The sequence below is a fragment of the Gossypium hirsutum genome, chromosome A09 (assembly GCF_007990345.1).
Source record: "Gossypium hirsutum isolate 1008001.06 chromosome A09, Gossypium_hirsutum_v2.1, whole genome shotgun sequence".
NCBI lineage: Eukaryota > Viridiplantae > Streptophyta > Magnoliopsida > Malvales > Malvaceae > Gossypium > Gossypium hirsutum.
In genome coordinates, this window is record NC_053432.1 from 80,333,468 (window position 1) to 80,359,330 (window position 25,863).

General features: G+C 31.2%; 2 protein-coding genes across 2 annotated transcripts; one reads left to right on the forward strand and one right to left on the reverse strand.

Moving 5' to 3' along the window:
* Positions 1 to 23,424, forward strand: LOC107912785 (uncharacterized). The gene is made up of 5 exons (XM_041076231.1): positions 1 to 32; positions 1,100 to 2,421; positions 2,755 to 2,880; positions 3,499 to 3,698; positions 23,110 to 23,424. Exons 2-5 carry the CDS (start codon positions 1,119 to 1,121, stop codon positions 23,422 to 23,424), a joined length of 1,944 nt encoding a protein of 647 aa, XP_040932165.1. The 5' UTR covers positions 1 to 32; positions 1,100 to 1,118.
* Positions 23,425 to 23,777: 353 nt separating this feature from the next.
* On the reverse strand, positions 23,778 to 25,216 carry LOC107917068 (uncharacterized protein At4g13200, chloroplastic). Its single transcript, XM_041076232.1, has 3 exons — positions 25,185 to 25,216; positions 24,915 to 25,026; positions 23,778 to 24,032 (listed from the first exon to the last, which is right to left on the reverse strand). The coding sequence occupies exons 1-3, from the start codon at positions 25,214 to 25,216 to the stop codon at positions 23,778 to 23,780; spliced, it is 399 nt and encodes a 132-aa protein (XP_040932166.1).
* Between the last annotated feature and the right edge of the window lie 647 nt (positions 25,217 to 25,863).

Genomic DNA, 25,863 nt, shown 5'->3' on the forward strand with positions numbered 1-25,863 from the left:
CATCAAGAATCACACTATCCAGATATACTCCGGTAGATTATGTTAAGCAACTTTTTGGATTTATATGGCATGTATAGGGAATTGAAGTAAAAAGTAAATTTGAATGTTATGGTTACGTTAGATATCGAAATATATACATGTTTTTAGTTTGAAATGGTTGATTGGTTGAACTTCATTAGTATTTAAATGAAGTAGATGAAATACTGGAATTGGTTGTGATTTGAAAATTGCAAGGAAGGTTAGACAATTATAAAGGGGTTATATTGAATTTTTTTTTTAAAAATTGCAATGGAGCAGTTCTTGGACAGCAGCATTGATGTAAATTTTAAAAATCACCAAAAATAGTGGAAATAGAATTAGAAGTTGAGTGAGATATGAAATTAGAGCTTAAAGAGTCTACTTTCATATGAAAGAAGTGGAGTAAGCAAAAGAATTATATACTTTTAGATATTTGAATTTTAGTGAAACAGGGCAAAAAATGTTTCTGAAGTCCCCTGTTCTGAATTTAGAAATTCATTAAAAATTGTACAGAAGGAATTATGAGTTATAATTTATATGTATAGATTCCTTAATGAGTCTATTTTCAGTAGAAATAAGTTTAATCACCATATGAAGTCTGTAATAAGAGATAATTAAATTTTAGTGATGAGTGGTCAGGATAGTCAATTAGTGAAACAGGGGAGACTTAAACTAATAAACTGTACTAATTGGCTAAAGAAAAAATTCTGAAAATTTTATGGTGAATAGATATATGAGTTTAGTTTCAGGGAAAATTTACGGATCTAAATTTCGAGTTTCGTAGCTTGAATTATAATTATTTTAGTGACCGCTGTACAGGTGGACAGCTTTCTTATGAATGATGAAATTAAATTTGAAAGTAAATTTTTATGCCCGAACTTTTAAGTTAAGTCAAGTAACGCCTCATGCTCGACTCTGGCAACGGTATTGGGTAAGGGGTGTTACATTTTATTGGTATCAGAGCCCGGTTTAGCCGGTTCTCGGAATATGTGTGAAGTGTAAAGTGTTTAGAAATACATGCCATATAAATCTGTGATAGTGTGATGTGTATGATCCGATCTAATCTTTGTTATTTTTATAGATATTCTCCAATTATAAAGATGTTAGATATACCTGAACGTGCCGAGCAAGAAGAAGTTAACAGTAGAATACCAAATTCTGAACAAAGAACAATCAGTGATGTTCCGATTTCCCAAATGCGAGAGCAAGAATTAAAGAATATGATTTATGGGATTATGAATCAGTGGTATACTGAAATGAGGCAAGAAAGAAATCAGGCTGAACCACCTCCTCCCCCTACTGCTCCATCGATGGTACCCCCGGTTGCTCCTCCACCTCCTACAACGACTGAATCTAGTAAGCGTTCTCCATTGGAAAGGCTTAGAAAACTTGGAGCCGAAGAATTTCGGGGAAGGACTGATGATGATCCCGTCAAAGCTGAATATTGGTTACAGAGTTTGATAAGAATTTTTAAAGAAATGGCTTGCTCACCAGATGACTATTTGAGATGTGCTGTGTCTCTGTTGAAAGAAGAAGCTTATAGTTGGTGGGAGACGATCGAGGCTGTGGTTCCGGCAGAGAAAATTTCTTGGGAATTCTTCCAAAATGAATTTAAGAAGAAATATGTGGGCAGACGGTATTTGGATAAAAAGAAAAGGGAATTTCTTGACCTACGGCAGGGAAATAAATCAGTAGCTGAATACGAAAGAGAATTTGTCTACCTCAGCAAATATGCCCGAGACATTATACCTACTGAAGAAGAAATGTGTATCCGGTTTGAAGAAGGGTTAAATGATGAAATTAGAATGATGATTGGGGGTAATGAAATACGAGAGTTCGTTGTTCTGTCAGACCGTGCTCAAAAGCTCGAAGAAGTATACAACAGAAAAATGCAGCGGGATCGGAAAAGTAAAGAGCTATTCAAAAGAGGTGCTTCTAAGTCATTTTCAGATTTTCCAGTGAAGAAATCTAGAGAAGAAATTAGTCGAACTACATCAGTTTCGGGAAGATCGGGTAGAGATAGACCAAGACAATCTGATTTCAGGGTATTCGATAGACCTACAGCAAGTGTGAGCAGCGTTCAGAATGCTTCCCGGCCTAAGTGTCAATATTGTGGAAGGTATCATTTCGGAGAATGCAGGACTAAGATGGGAGCTTGTTATAAATGTGGGGCTACTGATCATCTTATTCGAGATTGTCCCCAGTTGCAAAAAGATGAAGTGGAACAGAAAGAGATACAGAGAACCATTCCCCAAAGAAGTAGACGTTCAGGCCAGAGCAGTGCTACAGGGACTACCCGTTCGGGTACGAGGGAATCAGTTGGTCGATCAGAGAATAGAGCACCAGCACGTACCTACGCCATTCGAGCAAGGGAAGAGGCTACTACTCCTGATGTAATTGCTGGTACTTTCTATCTTTATGATGTTATTGTTTATGCATTGATAGACCCTGGGTCTACTCATTCATATATTTGCACTATGTTAGCATCTGAAAAGAATTTATCTGTTGAGTCCACTGAATTTGATATACAAGTCACAAATCCATTAGGTCATAGTGTGATGGTTAATTTGATATGTCGTAATTGTCCACTGAAAGTGAAAGGCTATGAATTTCCCGCTGATTTGATGTTGTTACCCTTTCGGGAATTTGACATTATTCTGGGGATGGACTGGTTAATGAGACATGATGCGGTGGTGAATTGTCGTGATAAGAAAATCAGTTTGAAATGTCAAACAGGAGATGTAATCTCAGTTGGGTCTGAAAATATGGATGATACAGTCAGAATTATTTCAGCTCTCTCTGCTCAGAGATTATTACGCAAAGGCAACGAAGCATTCTTGGCCTATATCCTAGATACTCGAGGTTCTGATTTAAAGCTCGAACAAGTGCCAGTGGTGAATGAATTTCCTGATGTGTTCCCTGAAGAGTTACCCGGTCTACCACCTGATAGAGAAGTTGAATTTGTAATTGATGTGATCCCCGGAACAACTCCTATCTCATTAACACCGTACAAAATGGCTCCAGCTGAGTTAAAAGAGTTGAAGGCGCAGTTGCAGGAGTTATTAGATAAAGGGTTCATTAGACCGAGTATGTCGCCTTGGGGAGCACCTGTCTTGTTTGTGAAAAAGAAGGATGGTTCTTTAAGACTGTGTATAGATTACACGCAGTTGAATAAGGTAACAGTAAAGAATAAATATCCTTTGCCTCGTATTGATGATTTGTTTGATCAGTTGAAAGGTGCTGCAATATTTTCCAAGATAGACCTTCGATCTGGGTATTATCAGTTGAAAGTTAAATAGTGTGATGTGCCGAAAACTGCCTTCCGAACTCGATATGGTCATTATGAATTTTTGGTGATGCCATTTGGTTTAACCAATGCTCCTGCTGCTTTTATGGATTTGATGAATAGAATTTTTCAGTCATATTTGGATAGATTTGTGGTTGTATTTATTGACGATATATTGATATATTCAACGACAGAGGCTGAACATGCACAACATTTAAGGATTGTACTACAGATTTTGCGGGAGAAACAGTTATATGCGAAATTGAGCAAATGCGAATTTTGGCTCCATGAAGTTGCGTTTTTGGGTCATATTGTATCAGCTGATGGAATAAGAGTGGATCCAAGTAAGGTAACGGCAGTGGTAAATTGGAAAGTTCCGAAGAATGTTACTGAAGTGCGGAGTTTTCTAGGATTGGCAGGTTATTATCGCCGATTTGTCAAAGATTTTTCAATGATTACCTTACCGTTGACTCGATTACTACAAAAGAATGTTGAATTTATGTGGTCAGATGAATGTCAGCGGAGTTTCGATCAGTTGAAAAAGATGTTGACAGAGGCTCCAGTGTTGACTCAACCAGAATCGGGTGTACCGTTTGTAGTATATAGTGATGCGTCTCTGAATGGGTTGGGCTGTGTACTTATGCAGTCAGGCAAAGTGGTGGCATATGCTTCTCGGCAACTGAAACCACACGAGAAAAATTATCCTACACATGATTTGGAATTGGCAGCGATCGTGTTTGCTTTGAAGATATGGAGACACTACTTATATGGTGAGAAATGTTATGTGTATACTGATCATAAAAGCTTGAAGTATTTAATGACTCAGAAAGAGTTAAATTTGAGACAGAGACGATGGTTAGAGTTGCTGAAAGATTATGATCTTGTTATTGACTATCACCCAGGGAAAGCAAATGTCGTAGCAGATGCACTTAGTCGGAAATCATCATTATTTGCACTACGGGCATTGAATGCTCATTTATCTATTAATGAGGATGGTTCTGTACTAGCAGAATTAAAGGCTAAACTTGTGTTCTTTCAACGGATTCGAGAGTTACAGGATGATGACCCAAAATTGATGATAAAACGACAGATGGTTCAAGATAAGTCAAGCTCAGAATACTCCATTGATGAAAATGGTATGTTATATTATCGTAATAGAATATGTGTTCTGAATAACTTAGACTTGAAAATTGATATTTTATCAGAGGCTCACAGTAGTATGTGTTCTATTCACCCGGGAAGTACAAAAATGTAGTGTGATTTGAAGAAAATGTATTGGTGGCCTGGAATGAAACGAGAAATCTGTGAATATGTAGCAAGATGTTTGATTTGTCAACAAGTGAAAGCTGAGCATCAAGTGCCGACAGGGTTGTTACAGCCCATTATGATTCCAGAGTGGAAATGGGAACATGTCACGATGGATTTTGTATCCGGATTACCAGTAACTTCGAAGAAAAAAGATTCGATATGGGTGATTGTTGATCGGTTAACTAAGTCAGCACATTTTATTCCAGTCAGAACAGATTATCTGCTCGAGAAGTTAGCGGAGTTATATGTGTCAGAGATAGTGAGGTTACACGGGGTACCGATATCTATTATTTCAGATCGAGATCCGAGATTTACCTCGAGATTTTGGAGTAAATTACAGGAGGCTCTGGGCACCAAATTAAATTTCAGCACAGCTTTTCATCCTCAGACAGATGGGCAGTCAGAGCGAGTGATTCAGATCCTAGAAGATATGTTAAGGTGTTGTGTACTTGAGTTCGGCGGTAGCTGGGAAAGGTATTTACCTTTAGTCGAATTTGCTTATAATAATAGTTATCAAACTAGTATTAAAATGGCACCGTTGGAAGCTCTGTATGGAAGAAAGTGTAGAACTCCATTATATTGGTCTGAATTAAGTGAATCGAAACTGGTGGGAGTGGACTTGATTCGGGAAACTGAAGAAAAAGTTCGTATTATTCGAGATTGTTTAAAAGCTGCCTCCGATCGGCAAAATCATATGCAGATTTGAAGAGAAGGGATATAGAGTTTAGTGTGGGTGATCGTGTATTTTTGAAAGTGTCACCGTGGAAGAAAGTTTTGCGGTTCGGCAGAAAGGGAAAACTCAGCCCACGATTTATCGGGCCGTATGAAATCATTGAAAGAATCGGTCCGGTAGCTTATAGATTGGCTTTGCCCCCGGAACTTGAAAAGATTCATAATGTGTTTCATGTGTCTATGTTGAGACGGTACAGATCAGATCCATCACATGTAATTCCTCATATGGAAATAGAGCTCCAACCTGACATGACTTATTCAGAGGAACCGGTGAAAATTTTAGCTCGGGAGGTTAAAGAGTTGAGGAATAAACGTGTACCACTAGTTAAAGTGTTATGGAATCGACATGGATCTGAGGAGGCAACCTGGGAAACGGAGGAATTGATGAGATCTCAGTATCCTAATTTATTCACAGGTATGAAATTTCGAGGACGAAATTTCCTAAAAGGGGGAGAGAGTTGTAATAGCCTGAATATTCAGTGGTGTCGGAATGGTGATTCGAGATCACTAAATCTGACAAACGAGTAGAAAATATTATAAATTTAGTAAGTATAAGTTAAATGTGAAGTTAGAAAATTTTTTGAAATAGTGAATAGTGTACTAGGAATAAATATTAAAATAATTAAAATAAAAAAACGAGGTATCGAGACCTCGAAGATTTTAAACTGAGCCATAAATATTTTTAGAAATATTTATAGAGTGTCATTGAGTTGGTATTAAAGTTTCGTTAGAAAATTTTAACGTTTGGATAGTTAATTAACTAAAAAGGACTAAATTGAAAATAGTGTAAAATTTATTAAATTGTGATTAAATAGCTTAAGTGACTAATGAGGAGGGATTTAAAAGGCAATTAGGCCCAAATTTTATGGGCTGGACGGTTGGGTAAGAAAAATCAGCAGAATGTAAGTAGAAATAGGGGCAAAATTGGAAACTTAACAAATTAAACATTTAAAACAAAGACAAAAGTGAAAAATCTAGAGATCTCTTCACAATTTATCAGTAAAAACGCCATAGGAGGTCTGAAACAAGCTGGTTTTTCATATATTTGAATTATGTAAGTTTAATTCTTGATTTTTTTCTTCTAATTTTTGTGATTTTGATACTTTTACAATTAGGCCCAACTAATTATTTCATTAGTTTTTGATTTCATGGCTGATTTTGAAAGTTTCTATGAATACATGCTGGAAGTATATGATGAATGAACATGGAATTAAAGCTTTAATTTTGTTATATGATGATTTTATTAAGTAATTTTGATAGAAATTGATTTTAGGGACTTAATTGTGAAAAAGTTGAGAATTAAGGTTTGGTGTTGCGGTTTTGAGTATGAAAGGCTATGTAGTAGTTTAAAATAGTTGGAAAAGGTGTTAATTGAGAAAAATTAGATCAATTGAGGGGTTAATTGAGTAGGGACCAAATTGTAAAAACTGTAAAGTTTGGGGTAAAAGTGTAATTTCGAAAACTTAAGGGCATAAATTGTGAAATGGATTAGAATAGAATTATATGCTGATGAATGAATAAATTTGTATTTTAGATCGAGAACCCGAAGCAAGCCGAGGAAAAGAAAAAGTAGTTGATTAGTCCCTAAACTTTTGCAAATTCTGCAAATCGACCCAGGTAAGTTCATATGGCTGAAATTTAATGATTAAATGTTAATTTCATGAATTATACAATGTATGATGAAATGCATTTATTGTTGAAGTGAGAATAAAATAAAAATGTGAAAATCGAATAAATGATCAAATTAAGTGGAACGCCGGATTTGAGTACTTCTGATCAAGTGACAAAGTGATAAGTGGTAGTTTTAGCTACACTTATCTGATCAAGTGACAAAGTGATAAGTGGTTACACTTATCTGATCAAGAAACAAAGTGATAAGTGGTTACACTTATCTGATCAAGAGACAAAGTGATAAGTGGCTACACTTATCTGATCAAGTGATAAAGTGATAAGTGGTAGCTTTAGCTACACTTATCTGATCAAGTGGCAAAGTGATAAGTGGTAGCCTAGCTACACTTATCTAATCAAGGACAAGTGATAAGAGGTCATATGTCAAAGTGAAAGTGAAGTACTCAATTTTCCGTAACCGTTCCTTAATTTTGATCAAGGATAGTAAGTGATAAATGGGCCCAAAGGAATTATGGTAAAAGAATAAGTAGTAGTGAGTTTATACCAAGGAACTCACCAAAGATTGTGGTTGACAGGTAAATTTAGTAATGGTGTATATTGTATAAGTGTACAAGTGTTTGGTAAGATTTATGTTTTATTCCTATGAACTTACTAAGCTTTTCTATAAGCTTACATGTGTGTGTTTATTGTTTTTGTAGATTAACGTATTTATACATTCGGAGGATCGGATCTACATCAAGAATCACACTATCCAGATATACTCCGGTAGATTATGTTAAGCAACTTTTTGGATTTATATGGCATGTATAGGGAATTGAAGTAAAAAGTAAATTTGAATGTTATGGTTACGTTAGATATCGAAATATATACATGTTTTTAGTTTGAAATGGTTGATTGGTTGAACTTCATTAGTATTTAAATGAAGTAGATGAAATACTGGAATTGGTTGTGATTTGAAAATTGCAAGGAAGGTTAGACAATTATAAAGGGGTTATATTGAATTTTTTTTTAAAAAATTGCAATGGAGCAGTTCTTGGACAGCAGCATTGATGTAAATTTTAAAAATCACCAAAAATAGTGGAAATAGAATTAGAAGTTGAGTGAGATATGAAATTAGAGCTTAAAGAGTCTACTTTCATATGAAAGAAGTGGAGTAAGCAAAAGAATTATATACTTTTAGATATTTGAATTTTAGTGAAACAGGGCAAGAATGTTTCTGAAGTCCCCTGTTCTGAATTTAGAAATTCATTAAAAATTGTACAGAAGGAATTATGAGTTATAATTTATATGTATAGATTCTTTAATGAGTCTATTTTCAGTAGAAATAAGTTTAATCACCATATGAAGTCTGTAATAAGAGATAATTAAATTTTAGCGATGAGTGGTCAGGATAGTCGATTAGTGAAACAGGGGAGACTTAAACTAATAAACTGTACTAATTGGCTAAAGAAAAAATTCTGAAAATTTTATGGTGAATAGATATATGAGTCTAGTTTCAGGAAAAATTTACGGATCTAAATTTCGAGTTTCGTAGCTTGAATTATAATTATTTTAGTGACTACTGTACAGGTGGACAGCTTTCTTATGAATGATGAAATTAAATTTGAAAGTAAATTTTTATGCCCGAACTTTTAAGTTAAGTCAAGTAACGCCTCATGCTCGACTCCGGCAACGGTATTGGGTAAGGGGTGTTACAAATGGCGTCTTTAATGTGACTCGTTTCATTCTTCATAATCCAAGGGATCTAATTGCTTGATTCGATCTGATCCAATCCAATCTTCAGTGGCACTTAACCAACTACTTCAAAAACTTACCTCAAGAATCTCTCCCTTTAACAATATGAGTAGCAAAATAACTACCAAATTCCATCGCCAATCAACACCTCCAACTTCTATCACACTACTCCCCCTTTTTATTCAAAATAAATGCCAAATCTTCACTGCTTGGGGCGAGCTAGCAAAACATTATGCAAAGCTATCTCCCTATCTCAAATATGTTGGATAACTCAAATTTCTATGCGTAGTTTGGCAATAACTGGGTTATGAGAGTCAATGGAAGAAGAAAAGTGGTCGATTATTCTCCTATTGAACCTGATAGGGTTGCTCAAAGTGTTTATGGAAGTAGGCACTTCATCTTCCATTTTAGGTTCTATTGCTTCAAGTTTTTACTCTTCATCACCAAGTTGATGTAACAACCCGAATTTTATGATTATCGAAAAAGTGTATTTTCAAGTCTCTATTCTTGAAAAATGGATTCGTAAATATTTTTAATAAATATTTACGAAGTTAAGTGGGTGGTTAATTAGAGTTTAATGAAGTGAATTAGCTTAAATTAAGGATAATTAGATAAAAGGATTAAATTGAATAAAGTATGAAAGTTTAATTATAGAATAAAGAAAATTGAAGGGACTAAATAAGCAAATAAGCCAAAATGAGTGCCAAGTGTGTGGTAAAAATAAAACACATGTGTAATAAATATTGTATATACATTTGTAATACATGTATGTATTTACTTATTATTTAAGTAAATATTTTATTATTATTATATTATTCTTTTATATTAATTAAATAAAGTAAATAAATAAATAAAATAAATAAAGACAAATGTGTGGTGATGATTTGATATAAGTGTGTAAATAAAAAAATACATACACTTGTAATACTTGTATTTAATTACTAATAGATATTTACTATTTATAAAAGATATTTATTAATTAAGTAATTATATTATAAGATATTTATATAATAAATAAATTTAATTATGACAAGTGTATAGAGATGATGATATACAAATGTAAAATAAATATTTGTTATTTAAAAGATATTTAATATATATTGTATTGTTATTATTATATTATATATATAGTTAATAAAGAAAGAAAAAGAAAGGAAACAAAGAAAAGAAACGGAATGCTCAGACAAAAATGGGGAAAAGAAAGGGGAAAGAAAGAAAAAGGGAGAGATTGAGGTTTTGAAGCTTTAAATTTTAATAGGTAAGTCAATTTAGCCTTTTCTACTTAATTTTGATGTTTTAGAAGCCTTGGAATAAGGTTTTGGTGAAATTAAGTTGATATTCTGAAAGATATTAGATTTCTAGATATGGTTCATGTTAAATAAATTAAAGAATTAAGGGTTAAGTTGATAAAATTTAAAGTTAGAAGTGAAATAAGGATTGAATTGTAAGGTAAATCATAAGTTTTGAATAGTAGGGACTAAATTGAAAGAATTTCAAAATTATGGTCCTATGGTGAAATTAGAGAGTTGAAATTAGTTTAAAGTGGAATTTGAATGGAAATATTGAGCTAAATGTAAAGAATAAAAGTTAGTCTCGGTTCAGGGATTAAATTGAAAGAAATTTTAAATTAGGGTTTTATTATGAACACTTGATAGTTAGGTTGAATTTGATAGGAATTTGAATAAGAATGAAGAATGAATTAAGTTAGTAAAGTGAATTAATTAATTAGGAAATAATTGAAAATAAGGTGTAAATTGAATAGAAATTCAATTATTTATTATAATTAGTGTTGTATTAATAATATAAATTATTTTTATTTCGTAGCTAATAAGGAATCCGAGACATCGAAAAAGAAAGGAAAAGAGAAAGTTGACGAAAAATAATTCGAGAAATTACGGTTTGTATTTCTATAATCTGAATTTAATTATTAATTGTTATATTTTAATTTAAATGTTTATGGTAAGAAAATTAAGGTAAGTGTAGTATCTTTGATATTGAATTGAGTATTTATGAAATTATAATTTATATGATATTTGAGCATTGGTATTGAATTTAAATTGAGTTGGTAATTAATTTGAATTTGAATTATTAATTGTTATATGTTATTGTAAGAAATTAAGGTAAGTATTAGTAATTGTTATTGAATTGAATTTATATGGATATATGTGGTTAATATGAAAATTGAATATTGGATGTATGTTATATTTGAAAAATATATTAATTGAGAATGTGATGAAATTAATTATGAATATGTGATTATTGTGAAATTTAAATATTTGTTATTGGAAGGTAAAGTGAATTGTATTGATTTGAGAATATATGTGATTAATTGAAATGTGTATTGGTTGAAAAAAAAATTTTGAAAGTGAAATTGAAAACCTTATTAACAGTATTCGGGCTAAGTCGGATATAGTTGGCATGCCATAGGATTGGAAGTGTACAGGGATACTTCAACCATGGGTCGATAAGGCACTAATAGTGTCGTATTGTTACTTCGACTTTGTGTCGATGAGGCACTTCGTGTGTCGTACTGTTACTATTACTTCGATTTAATCCGATGAGGTACTATGTACCATACTGCTACTGTTTTCTCCGGCAACGCCGATGAGGCACAATGTGCCATACTGGTGTGTTTGGTTGGATCCATGTATCCATCCAGGTCCAAGTCATGTTAATAGGGGTAAATAAAGGTACTAAATACATGACTGCTATTGAATAATTAACTATTACTAAATAAATGACTGTTACTGAATAAATGACTGTTATTGAATAACTGACTGTTACTGAACAATTGATCGTTACTGAATGATATTGATAAAGTGATTAATATTGAAAATACTAACTGTTATTGGAATGAATGAGTACAGAATATTAATTGGCAAGTGAATTGTTGAATAATATTTATTGAAATTGAACAGTGAACTAAAGTATGAATAAGACACATGAACTAAGTATATCTGAATTAGATATGAATGAAGAATATTATTGTTCTAATGATTTGTGAATTTATTGTGAAAAGCTATTGGGTTAATAGATGACAAGAATTGAATTAGTATAAGGAATTTGTCTACGAATTGAACAATTAAATAATTGTGATTGTTATATGATTTTTAAGTAAATGTTATATTTTCATATTATTAAGTGTTTGGATTATAGAAATACCACTGAGTTCATACTCAGCGTACAATTTGTTTCCATGCGCAGGGTAAGTTAAAGCCAGACCGTTGAATCAACATCCTAGGCCGATCCCGAATTCAATGAGGTAAAGTATGTTAATTATTGGTAATGGCATGTACCTAGGAAGTCTTATGTATGTCACTTTGAATTGTGAATGCAATAGTGAAATAAGTAAATTTAGAGTTGGTAATGGTATAGGGTAGGAAATAGTCTATTTGGTATGAATTTGGGTTATTTGATAACGTATGTGAAATACTTAAAAGACTTATCATATAGTCGTATAAAATGTCTAGTTTGACAAGTTGAAAATATATTTGAATGTGAGTTGAAGTGATTGAATGTATGTTTTTGGATTGTTTAGTGTTATTGTATTCCAGGGTCGGTAAACTTGACATTAAGGCTAATTGTGAGTCCACACGGCTTGGCACACGGGCGTGTGGCCAGACCGTGTGAGACATACGGCTTATACACGGGCGTGTAGTTAAGCCGTGTGTCCCCTGCATCTTGAATTTTAGCTTCGAATTGAGCCACACGGTGTGCCCACACGGGCGTGTCCCCTAAACCACATGGGTGTGTGGTACTGTTCAAAAAGGAAAATTTTGAGAATTACACAAAAAATTTTACAAGCTTCCGATTGAGTCCCGATTTATGTTTATCTTCCATCTTGGGTCTCAAAGGTCCATTCAAAGAACAATAAGAAATATTTTATGAACTGTGTAATAATTATTTTGTTTTAATTGTAATCGAACTATAATGACCGATAATACTCCGTAATCCTGTTCCGGTGACGGGATAGGTTTAGAGGGTGTTACAGTTGATCAGTTGGATTAGTAGAGATGTGCTTGCCTTCAAGCTGCTTTAGCGAAATTTTTAACTCAACCATTACTCTTTCAGGTTGCTTAATGGCACACACAAGCCTCGGATTATGAAGGATTAGTACTTGAAATATTAAATAGGGGAAAGGCAAGAGATACCTTGCATGGACTTTCTAAGCATGTTTCACCACCTCTTCAAAACCAATTGAACAAGATCGAATTCAACCATCTCCAATACAACTTTCTTACTCACTGTATCCCTTTGGCTATTGGGTAGCCAATTTCTATTGCCAACACTAAAAAAGGTTGCATAGGTAGTAGCCAGGGATGAGGCTTGAATGTTCCCCTTCTTAGGGTAGGTGATATGAACATTGTTGGTGATGATAGAGGCAGTAGTGTCCAAGGATTCATCCAGCTCAACTATGTTTTGACAGTAGCAATTGAACACTTTTCTAATCAAGGCAAGAGTAAAGTCATATCACCTTCTACGAACAAATACCTTCTAGTAGAGTTTGCCTTGGTTATCAATGATGCTCCTCAAAAGATTTGCATAGAATTCGAGCACCACTTGTCTCACATATGAAAGACCTATTAACTGTACTTTGCAGTACTTTCCACTTAACATATAGGGTGCAACCTCCTGTAGTGATCAAATCATGCATTGAACTCCAATATTTGAGTAAAAGAAATTATTTTTCACAAATATCAACTTAATAACAATGTTTTTAAAACTAGATTGTATCGGTCAGTTGGATCAGGAATTGGTCAGTATATTGATTCGGACAAAGAGATTGAATTGATCTCTGAATGAATTGCTTAGAATCGATAAACAATGAAAATTGGGACAAAAATTAACAGTTTGATTGGTTGAATTGGTTTATAAATTTTTAATTTTTTTTAATATTTGACTAATTTTTAATTTTAATTTATTTTTGGATCTTTGATTGGACCGAGAATAGCGATTTGACTAATTTGGCCACCAATCTAGTTTTTAAAGCATTGCTTAAAACCCCAATCTCAACTTTTTTTATTATTATCTATTTATACTATGTTTAAATCCTTGATTAAGTTAATCGGACTAGATAACTAGACACAAATTTACTTGCAAAATGTATTAAAACTTATTCTTTTTACAAAGTAAAATATTAATTTGAGGGCTTTTTATATATTTTTATATAAAGTATATTGAAATCAATTTAAATAAAAAAATTAAAAAATTACTCATACTTGATGAGATTTGAACTACAACACTATGATCTCTAAAATCTTAATTTTACCATTTCAACCAAAATATTTGTTTTTTACATAAACTTTTTATAAATACATATTTTAAATAAATTTATTTTACTTGAAACATCTTCTTTATAATTTGAGCTAACCTACCCATAAAATAAGTTAAAGTATATAGGAGATCCTTATATTATAGAGACCAGATCAAATCAGTCCCTTTATTATTAAATGAATCAATTTAATTCATATACTATAAAATCAAATTGGAATAAAGTTAAAGTTTCCTGTTTAAATAAATATAAGTTACTATTTAGTATAAGTTAATTTTTTTTAAATTTTTATATTTTTATAAATAAAATCTTTTATTTGGAATAAAATTATAATTGAAAATATTTTTTAAGATATTTTTTATACACCAAATATTAACTCTATTCTAATTTGGACCTATTTAATTTTTTTAAATAATAGATAGACTAAATTAATTTATTTATTAATAAAAGAACTAATTTAACGTAATTCCTATAATACAGAAACATCCTAAATACTTCTCATAAAATCACAAAAAGATTAGTTGCTCTAAATATAAACCTAGTCAGCCAAACCCTATTAAACCATTTAAAATTTTCGGAAATAAGTTGTATTACATTTTTTTAAAGGAAAAACTCAAATACAAATCTTACAAATAATTTGTTAAAATAATTAAAAATAATGCTATTGGAAGAGTTAATCATAAAAAAATATATATAAATGATAAACATTGGTTCTAAAAAGTAATTGACCCAACTATTGGTAAGTTTTTTTTTTTGTCATTCAACTATTCAATTTTTTTTCTTTTTTGTTCACCAGATGTTAACCGGTTGATGGAAAGATGATGTGCAAATTTTTAATTTTGGCATAATAACAATTTTAACTTTCAACATTTATACATTGTGTTACAAATAAAAGTAAAACTGTAAAATTGATCAAATTATATAATGTATAATGTTGAAAGCTAAAGTTGCTATTATACTAATTTTAAAAGTTATCAACTTATTTTTTTATTAGTAATTTAACAACTAGTGACTAAAAAGGAAAAAAATTTGAATAGTTGGGTGGCTACTAATGTAGTTTACCCAAAAATAAAAGCTAAAGGGCAAATTTTGCTATTAGACCTTGTACTTTGCGTAAGTTGTGTATTTAGTACCTATAATTTAATTTAATCAATTTTAGTTTCTATACTTTTCAAATTTTAAAATTTTAGTCCTAACCTAATAGTACTAATTAAATCTATTTGGTTAAATTATGTCATTAGTCTTGTATTATACGTGAAGTTATATATTTAGTCTACATTCACTAATTAGATCATTCTTTGTGACTATATTTTTTTGAATTTAAAAATTTCAGTCTTAATATGAACGGCAATCGTTAAATATTTTCATTGATTTTTGTGTGTGGATAATATGTGAAAATAACAAAATAGCTATAGCATTGCACATGCGATAATCTGTTTGATACATCAAATTTAAAAAAATAACAAAAATTAATTAAATTAATTTAATAGCTATCATTTAATTCCAACTAAAATTTTTGAATTTTAAAAATAAAAAATTATCAAATTAAAGTAGAGATACTACATCTACAATTCTAACATAATTTGAAGAAATGAAGCATAATGATTAATGAAGAAGGCGCGTTAGGAGCACTTTCTAAGTAATGGAGAGTAAAGAGGTAGTGAAGGACTTTGTTGATGCTCATAATTGTCCCTTCGTACTTTAAAAGGACCAATAAATAAGATTTTTAAGACAGGAATCACTAATGTCAATTCCATTTCTTGCATCCACCTAACCTCCAACACACACCATCATCTAGCCTTTATTAATAGCGTATTGAAAAGTGTTATTAAAAGAAATGTTTTTGAAAGGTGTAGTATAATTTATTAAACATATTTTTTTATATAAAAAGCGTTTTAAAGATAAAAGTATTTTTAACTAAAATATTTTTTAAACGCTAAAAATTGGCTAAACGCAGAAATAAAATATTTAAGTTTTCTTTAAAAACGTTTTTTAAAAACATTACTAAATCAATCTTTAATTCAATTGACATCGATATTGTTATTAGAATAAAAATATATAAATTTAAATATATTTAAATACATTTATCTTCTTATTTAAATAATTATGTAAAAATATGAATCAATTTTTTACTTTCAAACACAACTTAAAAACTAAAAATACCTAAGTATCAATTTTTACTGCTTTTCACGCAATTTTGATAGCAAAAGTTAAATGTTTTTGATCGGTGGAAGAATATTTTTTAAACCTAATGTTAGAACACCAAGATTGACCCAAATACATTCAAAGGTTATGGTTGGAAATTAGTTGGGGGTTGGGCACTTGGCAGTTGGCACAAAGATCGTAGCGACATGTGAGAGTGACTTAACCTAGTGCTATGTAAGAGTATGTGGAGTGACGAAAGTCATTGGAGTTTTGTTACTAGTCTTTATTATCGACTCTTTTTAACTTGTGTTTAGTAATGTCATTTCATTGGTAACTCATATCGTCAACTAAGTACAACCCAATTCAAAACTACTCACTTTTGTAATTGAGATTAAAAACAGTGAGATTTATGGAGTTTAATAAGATTTTTAAGTTTAAATTTAAAGTCAAAACCCTTAGATTCAGATTTTTTTTTTAAGATTTTTAAATTATTTTGAGTTTGATAATATAAATATGAATTGAGCAACTTGGAGATATTAACTTATGGTTTGGTTGAATTTTTTGGTGTCCAATAAATGGTTAAATGATGTGGCATATATTATCTATATTATTGAATGCATTTTAGTCGGAGCTTGAATCCAAAAATTTGGTCAATTGTTGGATTGGAACGTTTTTCTTTATAGGACAAGTGCTTCTTGTTTGGTTTCAGGGAATTTTCGCATCCAAAATAATAAATAAATTCTAATTGTTGATTGAGTCGTAGTTCAATTGATATGGATATTATTATTATTAATGTATGATAACGTTAGTTCAAATGCGCTGAAACGTATTATACTCCTACTTATGAGTTGGTATATATTTTTAAACATTAAAAAAAACATATATGATCGATATTATTAAAAAAAATTCTAATTAATGCCTTGGTTGCATCTAACTAATAGGTCAACCTACAATACATTCAGATTTCAAGATAAGACTCTTCATTTATTTACCCTTTTAATATCACTAGTTGACAAAACATTTTTTGATTAATTTAAAGGAATGATAACACAATCCAATCTCCTTACATATTAAACAAAAGGAATTTAAATGTCACAAAATTCATTAATTATAGTTTATTTTCCTCCAAATTCACCACTAGCCATCATATGAAACTTCCAAGTAGGTGCTCCCATGGAGGCCAAGTTCATGCATTTGTTCCTATATATGATATATAAAATAATAATCGGTAATCTCAATGAAATCATCAATGTAGACCGGACATGAAACAAAGTAATTTTCAACATCCCTAATCTATGCTTAAATCCGAGGCTCCACCAAATTTATATATATATACATAAAATCCTATGAAAAGGTAATACCAAATATTGGCTTAAATATATGCACAATTTTTAACCTCCAAAACAATTGAATGATTAGTTAGAAGTTAGAGAAACCCTTTTTATGGCATCATTAACGTATTGTTACACTCAAAGAATTTAACATGATGCTGCCACAAACTCAACTTCCACCGACCTTTTTAGAATGCAAAAATTTATATATAATATTATAAATACTATAAATATGTAACAAATATAGATTCCATAATACAAGAACACCCTCGTCTGGTTTTATATACTATATATCAATTTTGAAGAAAAGTAATATATAATATATAATTATCGGTAAAAACATTATGGAGGTTTTTGTACGAGAAGTTAGATTTTATTTTATTCCTTTTAAAAAATAGATAATTTAACCTTTGTACGTTAGATAAAAAAACAAATCGGTCATTTTTATTAAAAATTTGATCCCTTTGTCAAAATAGCCATATAGTGATATGTACATCATACTGACGTATAAAGACCAATTTTTAACAGTAGAAATGGATAAAATCTTAATAGAATGACCAATTTGCTTTTTTATCTAATGTATATGGATTAATTTACTCATTTTTTTATGTAAAAAGAAAAAATACAATATAACTCTTGATACAAAAGCCTCTATCATACTTTTACCCATAACTATCACAATCTAAGGTGTCATAGCCTGAATTTCCTAAGAAGGGAATGATGAAATATTATGAGACAGAATATTGAAGGGTGTGGTACTGACTGATAATTATAAATAACAGCAATTCAGTATCAGCAAACACTAAATCTTCACTAGATATTGTTAGTTTGATTTCATCACAATATTAAATAATTGAGAAGTGATTAAAGAAAGTAGGGAAGGTATCAATAAAGATGCCTCTAAAGAGTACAATAACAAAACATACTATAATTTGTCAGTGAAGCATAATCTATCAATGAATTAATGTACAACATCAAACTTAATTAGAGATTAATTTATATTATTTGAGGTTGTTTACATGATTGAAATTGTGTATTTAATAATAGATGGATCCACAAGTTACAATAATGGGCTTGATTCATTTATTTAGGCATATCATAAGAGGCATAATGTTGGGCCTTTTTTTGTAATTGGGTTTAATATTAATCTGATCCATATTCTTACTAGTTTGAAAATGTAATGTGAAATATCCACCAATTGATCTTCTGTCCTAATTAGAGGAATGGCATCCTTTCGTTGTTGGGATCACCCGTTGGATAAGTATTCTTGACAAGTTCTCTCACTCTTCGATAACAAGATAAACATTTGTTTTTTAGGCATCCGCTTTTTAGGTGTAAACACTCTTAGGTGTGAATATACTTTCAAGTTGATGAGGGGTCCACCTGACCATAGCAATTTTATATTGATCGAATACATAATAGAATGGGTCCCATTGTGCATATCCCTCACGTTTGTAAATATCTTTTACGCATTTAGTGAGGCTGAGTGTTTATTCTGTCACATCATGCTAGTGAGCAAAATTAAAGAACCTATTTTATACATATCTTCCCAACGATGAAAAAGAGATCCATTTTTCAACACCCTAAAGTGACCTCGGATAATCATTCTCTCTTCAAGTAATCAACTTGTCCTCTTGTTGCTTTTTAACTCTTCGCCTTTTTAAGTGAATCGACCTCCAAGAACCACAACCTACACCCCCTTACTTTCCTCCCTTGCTATACCTCGTGTCAACCATTTTTCATCTCCATTATCATATTTTAAATTTATACGAATAATTATTCAACAAAAGAAATATGCAACATACATTAAGGGCATTAAATATATTGTAAAATGTATTTTTAACAAAATGTACTTTTAACAATTAAATTTTGCAATCACATTATGTGTCCTTGTATAATACAAGAAGGGCATTAAATATTGTAGTGTAAAATTAGAACATTTGCAATGACTTTTAGATGTGGTTTAAGGTGGAATTCATTTTTTTTCCGGAGGAATGAACAAGATCGAGTTACACATTTTTTATGAGAGTTAAAATATACTTTGATCATTGTATTAACATTTATCTTTATAGTTTTTATAAGGACTAAATCAAAATTTTATTATTTTTGAGGCCAAACTAGAGGTGCTCATGGTTAGGTCGGGCCTAAGCATGATTAACATACTTTATAGTTGCCCAAACCTGGCTCTAAATATGGGCCTCACATTTTATTCAAACCTGCCTATATTTGCAAAAGACAATCCTAAACCTATTTTAGACCTGCCACTACACCAAAACAGACTTTTAGCGGCGTTTTAAAAGAAAACGCCGGAAAAAACCTAATAGATGGAGCTTTAGCGGCGTTTTTAAAAAAGCGCCGCAATAGGTCGACCTTTAGCAGCGTTTTTTAAAAACACCGCTAAAAGGTTAAGCAAAACGACATCATTTTACATGAGCTTCATTGGCAGTAGCGGCGTTTTCCCAAAAACACCGCAATAGATCAAACTTTAGCGGCGTTTTTTTCTAAAACGCCGATAAACGTTAAGCAAAACTACGTCGTTTTAAATGAACTTCAATGAAATTAGCGGCGCTTTACTAAAAACGCCACAATAGCTCACACTTTAGCGGCATTTTTGTTAAAAACGCCGCTATAGGTTGCTCCATTAGCGGCGTTTTTGTAAAAACGCCGCTAAAAGGTTAAGCAGCACGTCGTCATTTTAAATTAGCTTCAATGGCATTAGCGGCGCTTTACTAAAAACGCCGCAATATATCAATCTTTAACGGCGTTTTTTGTAAAAACACCGCGAAAATATTAAGCAGATCGACGTCGTTTTGTTTGAACTTCAATGGCATTAGCGGCGTTTCTTGAAAAACGCCGCTACAGTTTATGGGGCAGACACATTTTCTTTCTTTAACAAAGTAAAAGACAACAAAATCATTACATTTTTTAGTTCTTTATTACTCAATATTAGGTGTTTATGGGTGCTAAATATAATATTTGTTTAAATATGATATTATATATTTTATATTTGTTTGAATTTATTTTTAGTAGGGTTTAAAATATAGGTTTAACATTTTGTTAAAGCCCACTAATACCTACAAATGATTAACCTAAGTCTATTTTAAGTACAATCATATTATATTTTTAATTTTTGTAATAATTATGTCATTTTAATTTAATATTTTTTATTTATTTAATTTTTTATATAGTTATCTTAATATTATTTTAATGTTTATATTAGACTACTATTATACATTTAGTATAAATTTATTTTTTATAAATTATAAAATTACATAGTATATATATAAAATATTATGAAGTTGAAAACGGATTAGACCAAACTCAGGTATTAAATGTTTCAGTCTAACTTATTTTTTAAATGAATTTAAAATTTTCTATTTAAACTAATTTTTAAATTTAATATTTTTATAGGTTAGGGGTTATGGGTTTAAGGGTTATGATTTAGGTTTGATGATTTATGTTTTATGATTGAGGGTTTGAGGTTTATAATTTAGAAGGGTAGGGGTTTAGGGTTGAAGGGTTAGTGGTTAGTGGTTAGTGGTAGTGGTTAGTGGTTAGGATTAAGGGATATATATGGGTTTAAGGTTTATGGGTTAGGTGTTAGCTAGGGATTTATATGGGCCAGGTTAAGAGGATAGAGGATAGGGGTTTAGTGTTCTAAAGTTTATTATTTGGGGTTTAGTATTTAGGGTCTAAGATCTTAGTGTTTAGCGATATTAAAGTTTAAGTGTTATGTGGATAGGGGTTAGGAGTTTAGGGGTTAAGGGTCAATGGTTTATGAATTATGTTTTGTGGTTTAGGGTTTAAGGGATAGAGGTTAGGGTTATGGGTTATGGTTTATGATTTATACTTTATGGGTTAATCAGGGTTTATGGTGTAGTGTACTTTGGGGCTTATAGTTTAGGGTTTATGGTATAGGGTCAGGGTCTTAGCATTGTTTAAGGATTTAGGGGTTATGCTATCAGAGTTTAACGTTAGGGTTTTAGCTGGAAAGCAATAAGATTTTATTTTTATTGTTTTAGGGTTTTAGAGTTTATAATTTAGGGTTATATTTAGTGTTTAGGGGTTAGCGGGTTTAATTAAGAGTATACATGTTTAATATTTAAGGGTTATACTGGGTTAAGGAGATTTAGAGTTTTAGGGTTTAAAGTTTGTGGATTGGGTTTTGTGGTTTATAATTTGGGTTAGGTTTGGGATTTGGGGTTTAGAGTTTAGAGTTTATAGTTTTAGGGTTTTAAGGTTGAAATTAAAAACTTAAAAAGTTAAAATTTAATATTTTAGTTACAAAGTTAAATAAAAAATTTAAAAAAATGATAATCTCAGCAGGAAAATTTGAAATAAAAAAGCATAGAAAAATATATGTTAAAAATGAAAAAAATATTAAAATTGTGCATTAGTGGCGTTTTTGAAAAAACGCCTCAAAAATGAGCTATAGTGGCGTTTGTAAGAAAAAACGCCACTAAAAGTTGACCTATACCGGCGTTTTAAATAAAAACGCCGCAAATATTTGAGTTTTAATAGGTTAAAAGGCGTTTTTTTTTCATCCTCTTTATCCCCAAGGTAAGCCCCGATACTTAGAGCACGTTTGGTTCGCTGTATTGGATTAGAGGTGTATTGGATTAGAGGTGTAATGGAATAGAGGTGTAATAGCAAATCAACTGTTTGGTTGAATGTAATGGAATAGAGGCGTAATAGTAAAACTGTGTTTGGTTGAATGTAATAGAGGTGTAATAGCATAATGGAGAAAACTAAAATGACCAGAATACCCTTAGCATAAATTTGTTTTGGTAAATGATTATTGTTATTGTTATTTAAATTTTAATAAGATTATTTATTATCAAAAATAAATAATTTAATCATATTTAAACATAATTATTATTTAATATATTTTAATTAAAATATATAATTTAATAAAATTCTTAATAATTAGCAGAAATTTGTTTTGGTAAATTATTTTATTTAAATTTTAATGAGATTATTAATATCAATAATAAATAATTTAATCATATTTAAACATAATTATTATTAAATATATTTTAATTAAAATATATAATTTAATAAAATTCTTAATAATTAATATTCTTATATGAATTTACTCAAATCATAATATATGATACTGTAAAATATAAATTAAAATAATAATTATTAAATATATTATAATTAAAATATATAATTTAATAAAATTTTTAATAATTAATAGTCTTATATGAATTTACTCAAATCATAATATATGATACTATAAAAGAAAATTTGAAATAATTAATATTAAATATATTTTAATTAAAATATATGATTTAATAAAATTTAAAATAATTATAACTAATAAATTATCTTATATGAATTTGTATAATTTAAAATAATTATTATTACATATAATTTAATAATAATATATAATTTCATAAAATTCTTGATAATAAATTTTCTTATATGAATTTATACAATTTAAAATAATTAATATTAAATATAATTTAATAATGATATATAATTTCATAAAATTCTTAATAATAAAATGTTCTTATATGAATTCATATAAGATAATTTATAATTGCTGTTTGAGGACATTTTGTGGTTTAATCTTAGTTTTGCATGTTAATAGATGGAATAGCTTGAACTAATGGTGTTATATAAATCTGTTGGATATTTGCGCACCACAGGATAATGCCCAACGCTTGCAATCAATTGAAGGTGATGAAAAGCAAGAAGATACATCAGTTAATGGTGGTAATGATGAGCAGATGGCTTCTGAAGAAGAAGATGCTGAAAAGGCAAAGTCAAAATCTGCCACAAGCAGGCAAAATGAGAAGCTGTATGCAGTAGAAGGCATGCTGAACACAAAGATGAAAAGAGCTGAGAATAAGAGAAGGAAAAAAGCCAAAAATAAATTAACCTCAGGGGATGAAGCTATGGATGATGATGATGATAATTATGACTTTGGTGTGGATTATGTTAAGGGAAAGGAACAAAACTAGTGGAGGAGTTCCAATGTCAGGTGTTGAAGTTGATGAGTGATGAGAACTAGACATACCTAGAAAATTTTATGCAGACACTGAAGGTGTTGGATCCATGCAGGATCAGAAATTTTGTTTAATCGATGTAATTCCTTTCAATCCTGTCACTTGTTAAAGTGTTATTTAATGAATGCTTACATACTTTTTAAGAACCTGAACGTATAAACCTGAAAGTTATTTTTTTTTGTTGAATATAAAGGGAGCAGAAATATATTCAAACAAAAAGGATCATGGGGATTAAACACCCTGGATATTATATTTATTTGGTATTGTATCAGATGAAAAGTGTGAAATACAAATGGAGATACTTGGCACTATTCCTTTTTAGTATCAGGCCCAGGGTCTGTATTAGCAGCAGCAGGGTTGGCGGGATTATAGGAGGATGGGGTTGTAGAAACTCCGTTATTGGCAGTTGAGGACGAAGCTTTAGCTGCAGCCCCATTGTTTGCAGTGGCACCACTGCCCATTGATGTACTTAGGGAAGTAGACTTTGGAATCAGCCTTTGTGCCTCCAATGCCTCGCGTGCCGCTTGCTCTTTGGCTCTTTTTGCTCTTTCCAATACCTTTTCCTGTGTGCATGAATTAAAGGGGATGTCATATTTTAATAAATCATCAAAATGGAGTAGTAAAATGCAGCAAATTTGCAGATGAACGATTTCAATTCCAACAAAAGAAGAAAAGATCCTGATGGCCAATTTGTTATTGCATTTACTCAGAAAATAATGGTACATCCCTATGTAAACCGACAAAGGTCAGTTTCAAAAATGTTGTAGTAGAAATAAAGTTGAATTCTAGCTTGAGCCTCCAATAACTAACTAGAAGTGGAATTCAGATAATACAACTTGCTAGAATTTAAGTTGGTGTGAAACTATGGCCATGCAGTTCATGATGAGGTTAAGGGAGAGGGTTGGTTACTGGAAATGCCATTGATACAGTATATTTGAAAACCTGAACGCCATAATTTTCCTCAAAAGAAAGAAAAGGGGTCTCTTACATTAACTCTTCCTATTGTAAATGAAGCAAAAATAATACCAGCATCAAAAGAAGGCATTTAAAACAAATGATGACTGCAATTTCGTAAGGCTTCCAAGAACAGATGTCAAGAAAAGAAAAGAAAACCTTTAGCTCCTCCCATTTAAATACCTTCAAATTATTGTTATTTTTCCAGTAAGGTTTGGTTTGTAAGCAATAGAACCAATCACTTTGGGCACCATAACATCAGAAACACACGTAATGGCCAAGCAGAACAGAAGTGTATTAAAGCCAAATTTCAAATTCATAAAACTCTCCACTGGTGGCGTTTGTGCATTACCAAATAAGCTATTCCAAGAGCTATGAAATAAACCCAGCAAAAGTGAACACCCCCTTCCCCCCCCAAAAAAAAAAAGAAAGGGCCATGACATGAATCATGAATTTATCAAGGATTAGATTCAAGAACAAAATCTGGTTACCTGGAAATCCTGCACTTGCTTTTGTTGCTCAGCCTGCAACCTTCCAACAACACTCAAAAATTCCCCAATTGTGGACTCGATTCTCTCATTCAATGCTTCGGCTACAGCCTTCCTTAAGAAAAAGCATCCAGCACATTCCTGCTTCCATTATCACCTGCAATACTAAGTATCCCACTCAGTTTCACATAGAAAGGAAGAAAAAAAACACACAGCTACAATGTATTATGGGGTTGGGTTCATTCATTCTTCTCAAGAAACACTCAATTTAACCTTAATCCCACAGTGCACACAATTGTAACCATGTTTATACTATTAGGTATTGTCAATACTTATTTCCAGCAAGATAAAATCCCTGCTTCATTACTCCAACTATAACCAGCTTAATGATGCTATCTTGATGAGCTCTTCTAGCATTTCGACTATCTTAATGAGCTCATTAATATTATCATGTTGTAAATAGAAAAAAAAATTAGGGATTTATTCATGTATAAATACACCCTCTACTGTATATTTCCACTACAAACATACACAGAGAAATTCTCGATTAAAATCAAAGTTCATGAAGCAAACACAAAATAAACCCAGAATAGTTGGATTTTTGAATCTCAGAAGCCACTTGGCAGTGATGGATTTGAACACCAAATAAAAAGAAAAAGGAATTAACACCAAGAAACCGAAAGGAACCAGACCTGAAAAAATGAACACAAAGATTCATACCTCACGCCGAGACCGAGAGAAAAAATGAAGCAGTGGCTTTCAAACGTGCTGCAACAAATGAAAGGGAAAAAATGATCGAGAGAGAGAGAATCGGTAAAGGCAGACGAGGAGAAATGATGAGGACAGAAAAAGTAGAGGGTCGGGTAGGGAGGGAGGGTAAAACAGAGACTTGGAAAGGGAAGCTGGACGTAATGGGTAATCCTCGATTTGGGAAGGGAATAGAAAAGCAGAG

Bases quoted from the DNA above. Each gene is read 5' to 3' on its own strand.
- LOC107912785 (XM_041076231.1), top strand. From the start codon at position 1,119: ATGTTAGATATACCTGAACGTGCCGAGCAAGAAGAAGTTAACAGTAGA. The intron at 2,422-2,754 runs GTACTTTCTATC...AATGTCAAACAG, and splicing joins TACTCCTGATGTAATTGCTG to GAGATGTAATCTCAGTTGGG. The intron at 2,881-3,498 runs GTTCTGATTTAA...ATTCAACGACAG, and splicing joins CTATATCCTAGATACTCGAG to AGGCTGAACATGCACAACAT.
- LOC107917068 (XM_041076232.1), bottom strand. From the start codon at position 25,216: ATGGTTACAATTGTGTGCACTGTGGGATTAAG. The intron at 25,027-25,184 runs GTTAAATTGAGT...CTTTTTCTTAAG, and splicing joins GTGTGCACTGTGGGATTAAG to GAAGGCTGTAGCCGAAGCAT. The intron at 24,033-24,914 runs GTAACCAGATTT...TCATGCACACAG, and splicing joins AGCAAGTGCAGGATTTCCAG to GAAAAGGTATTGGAAAGAGC.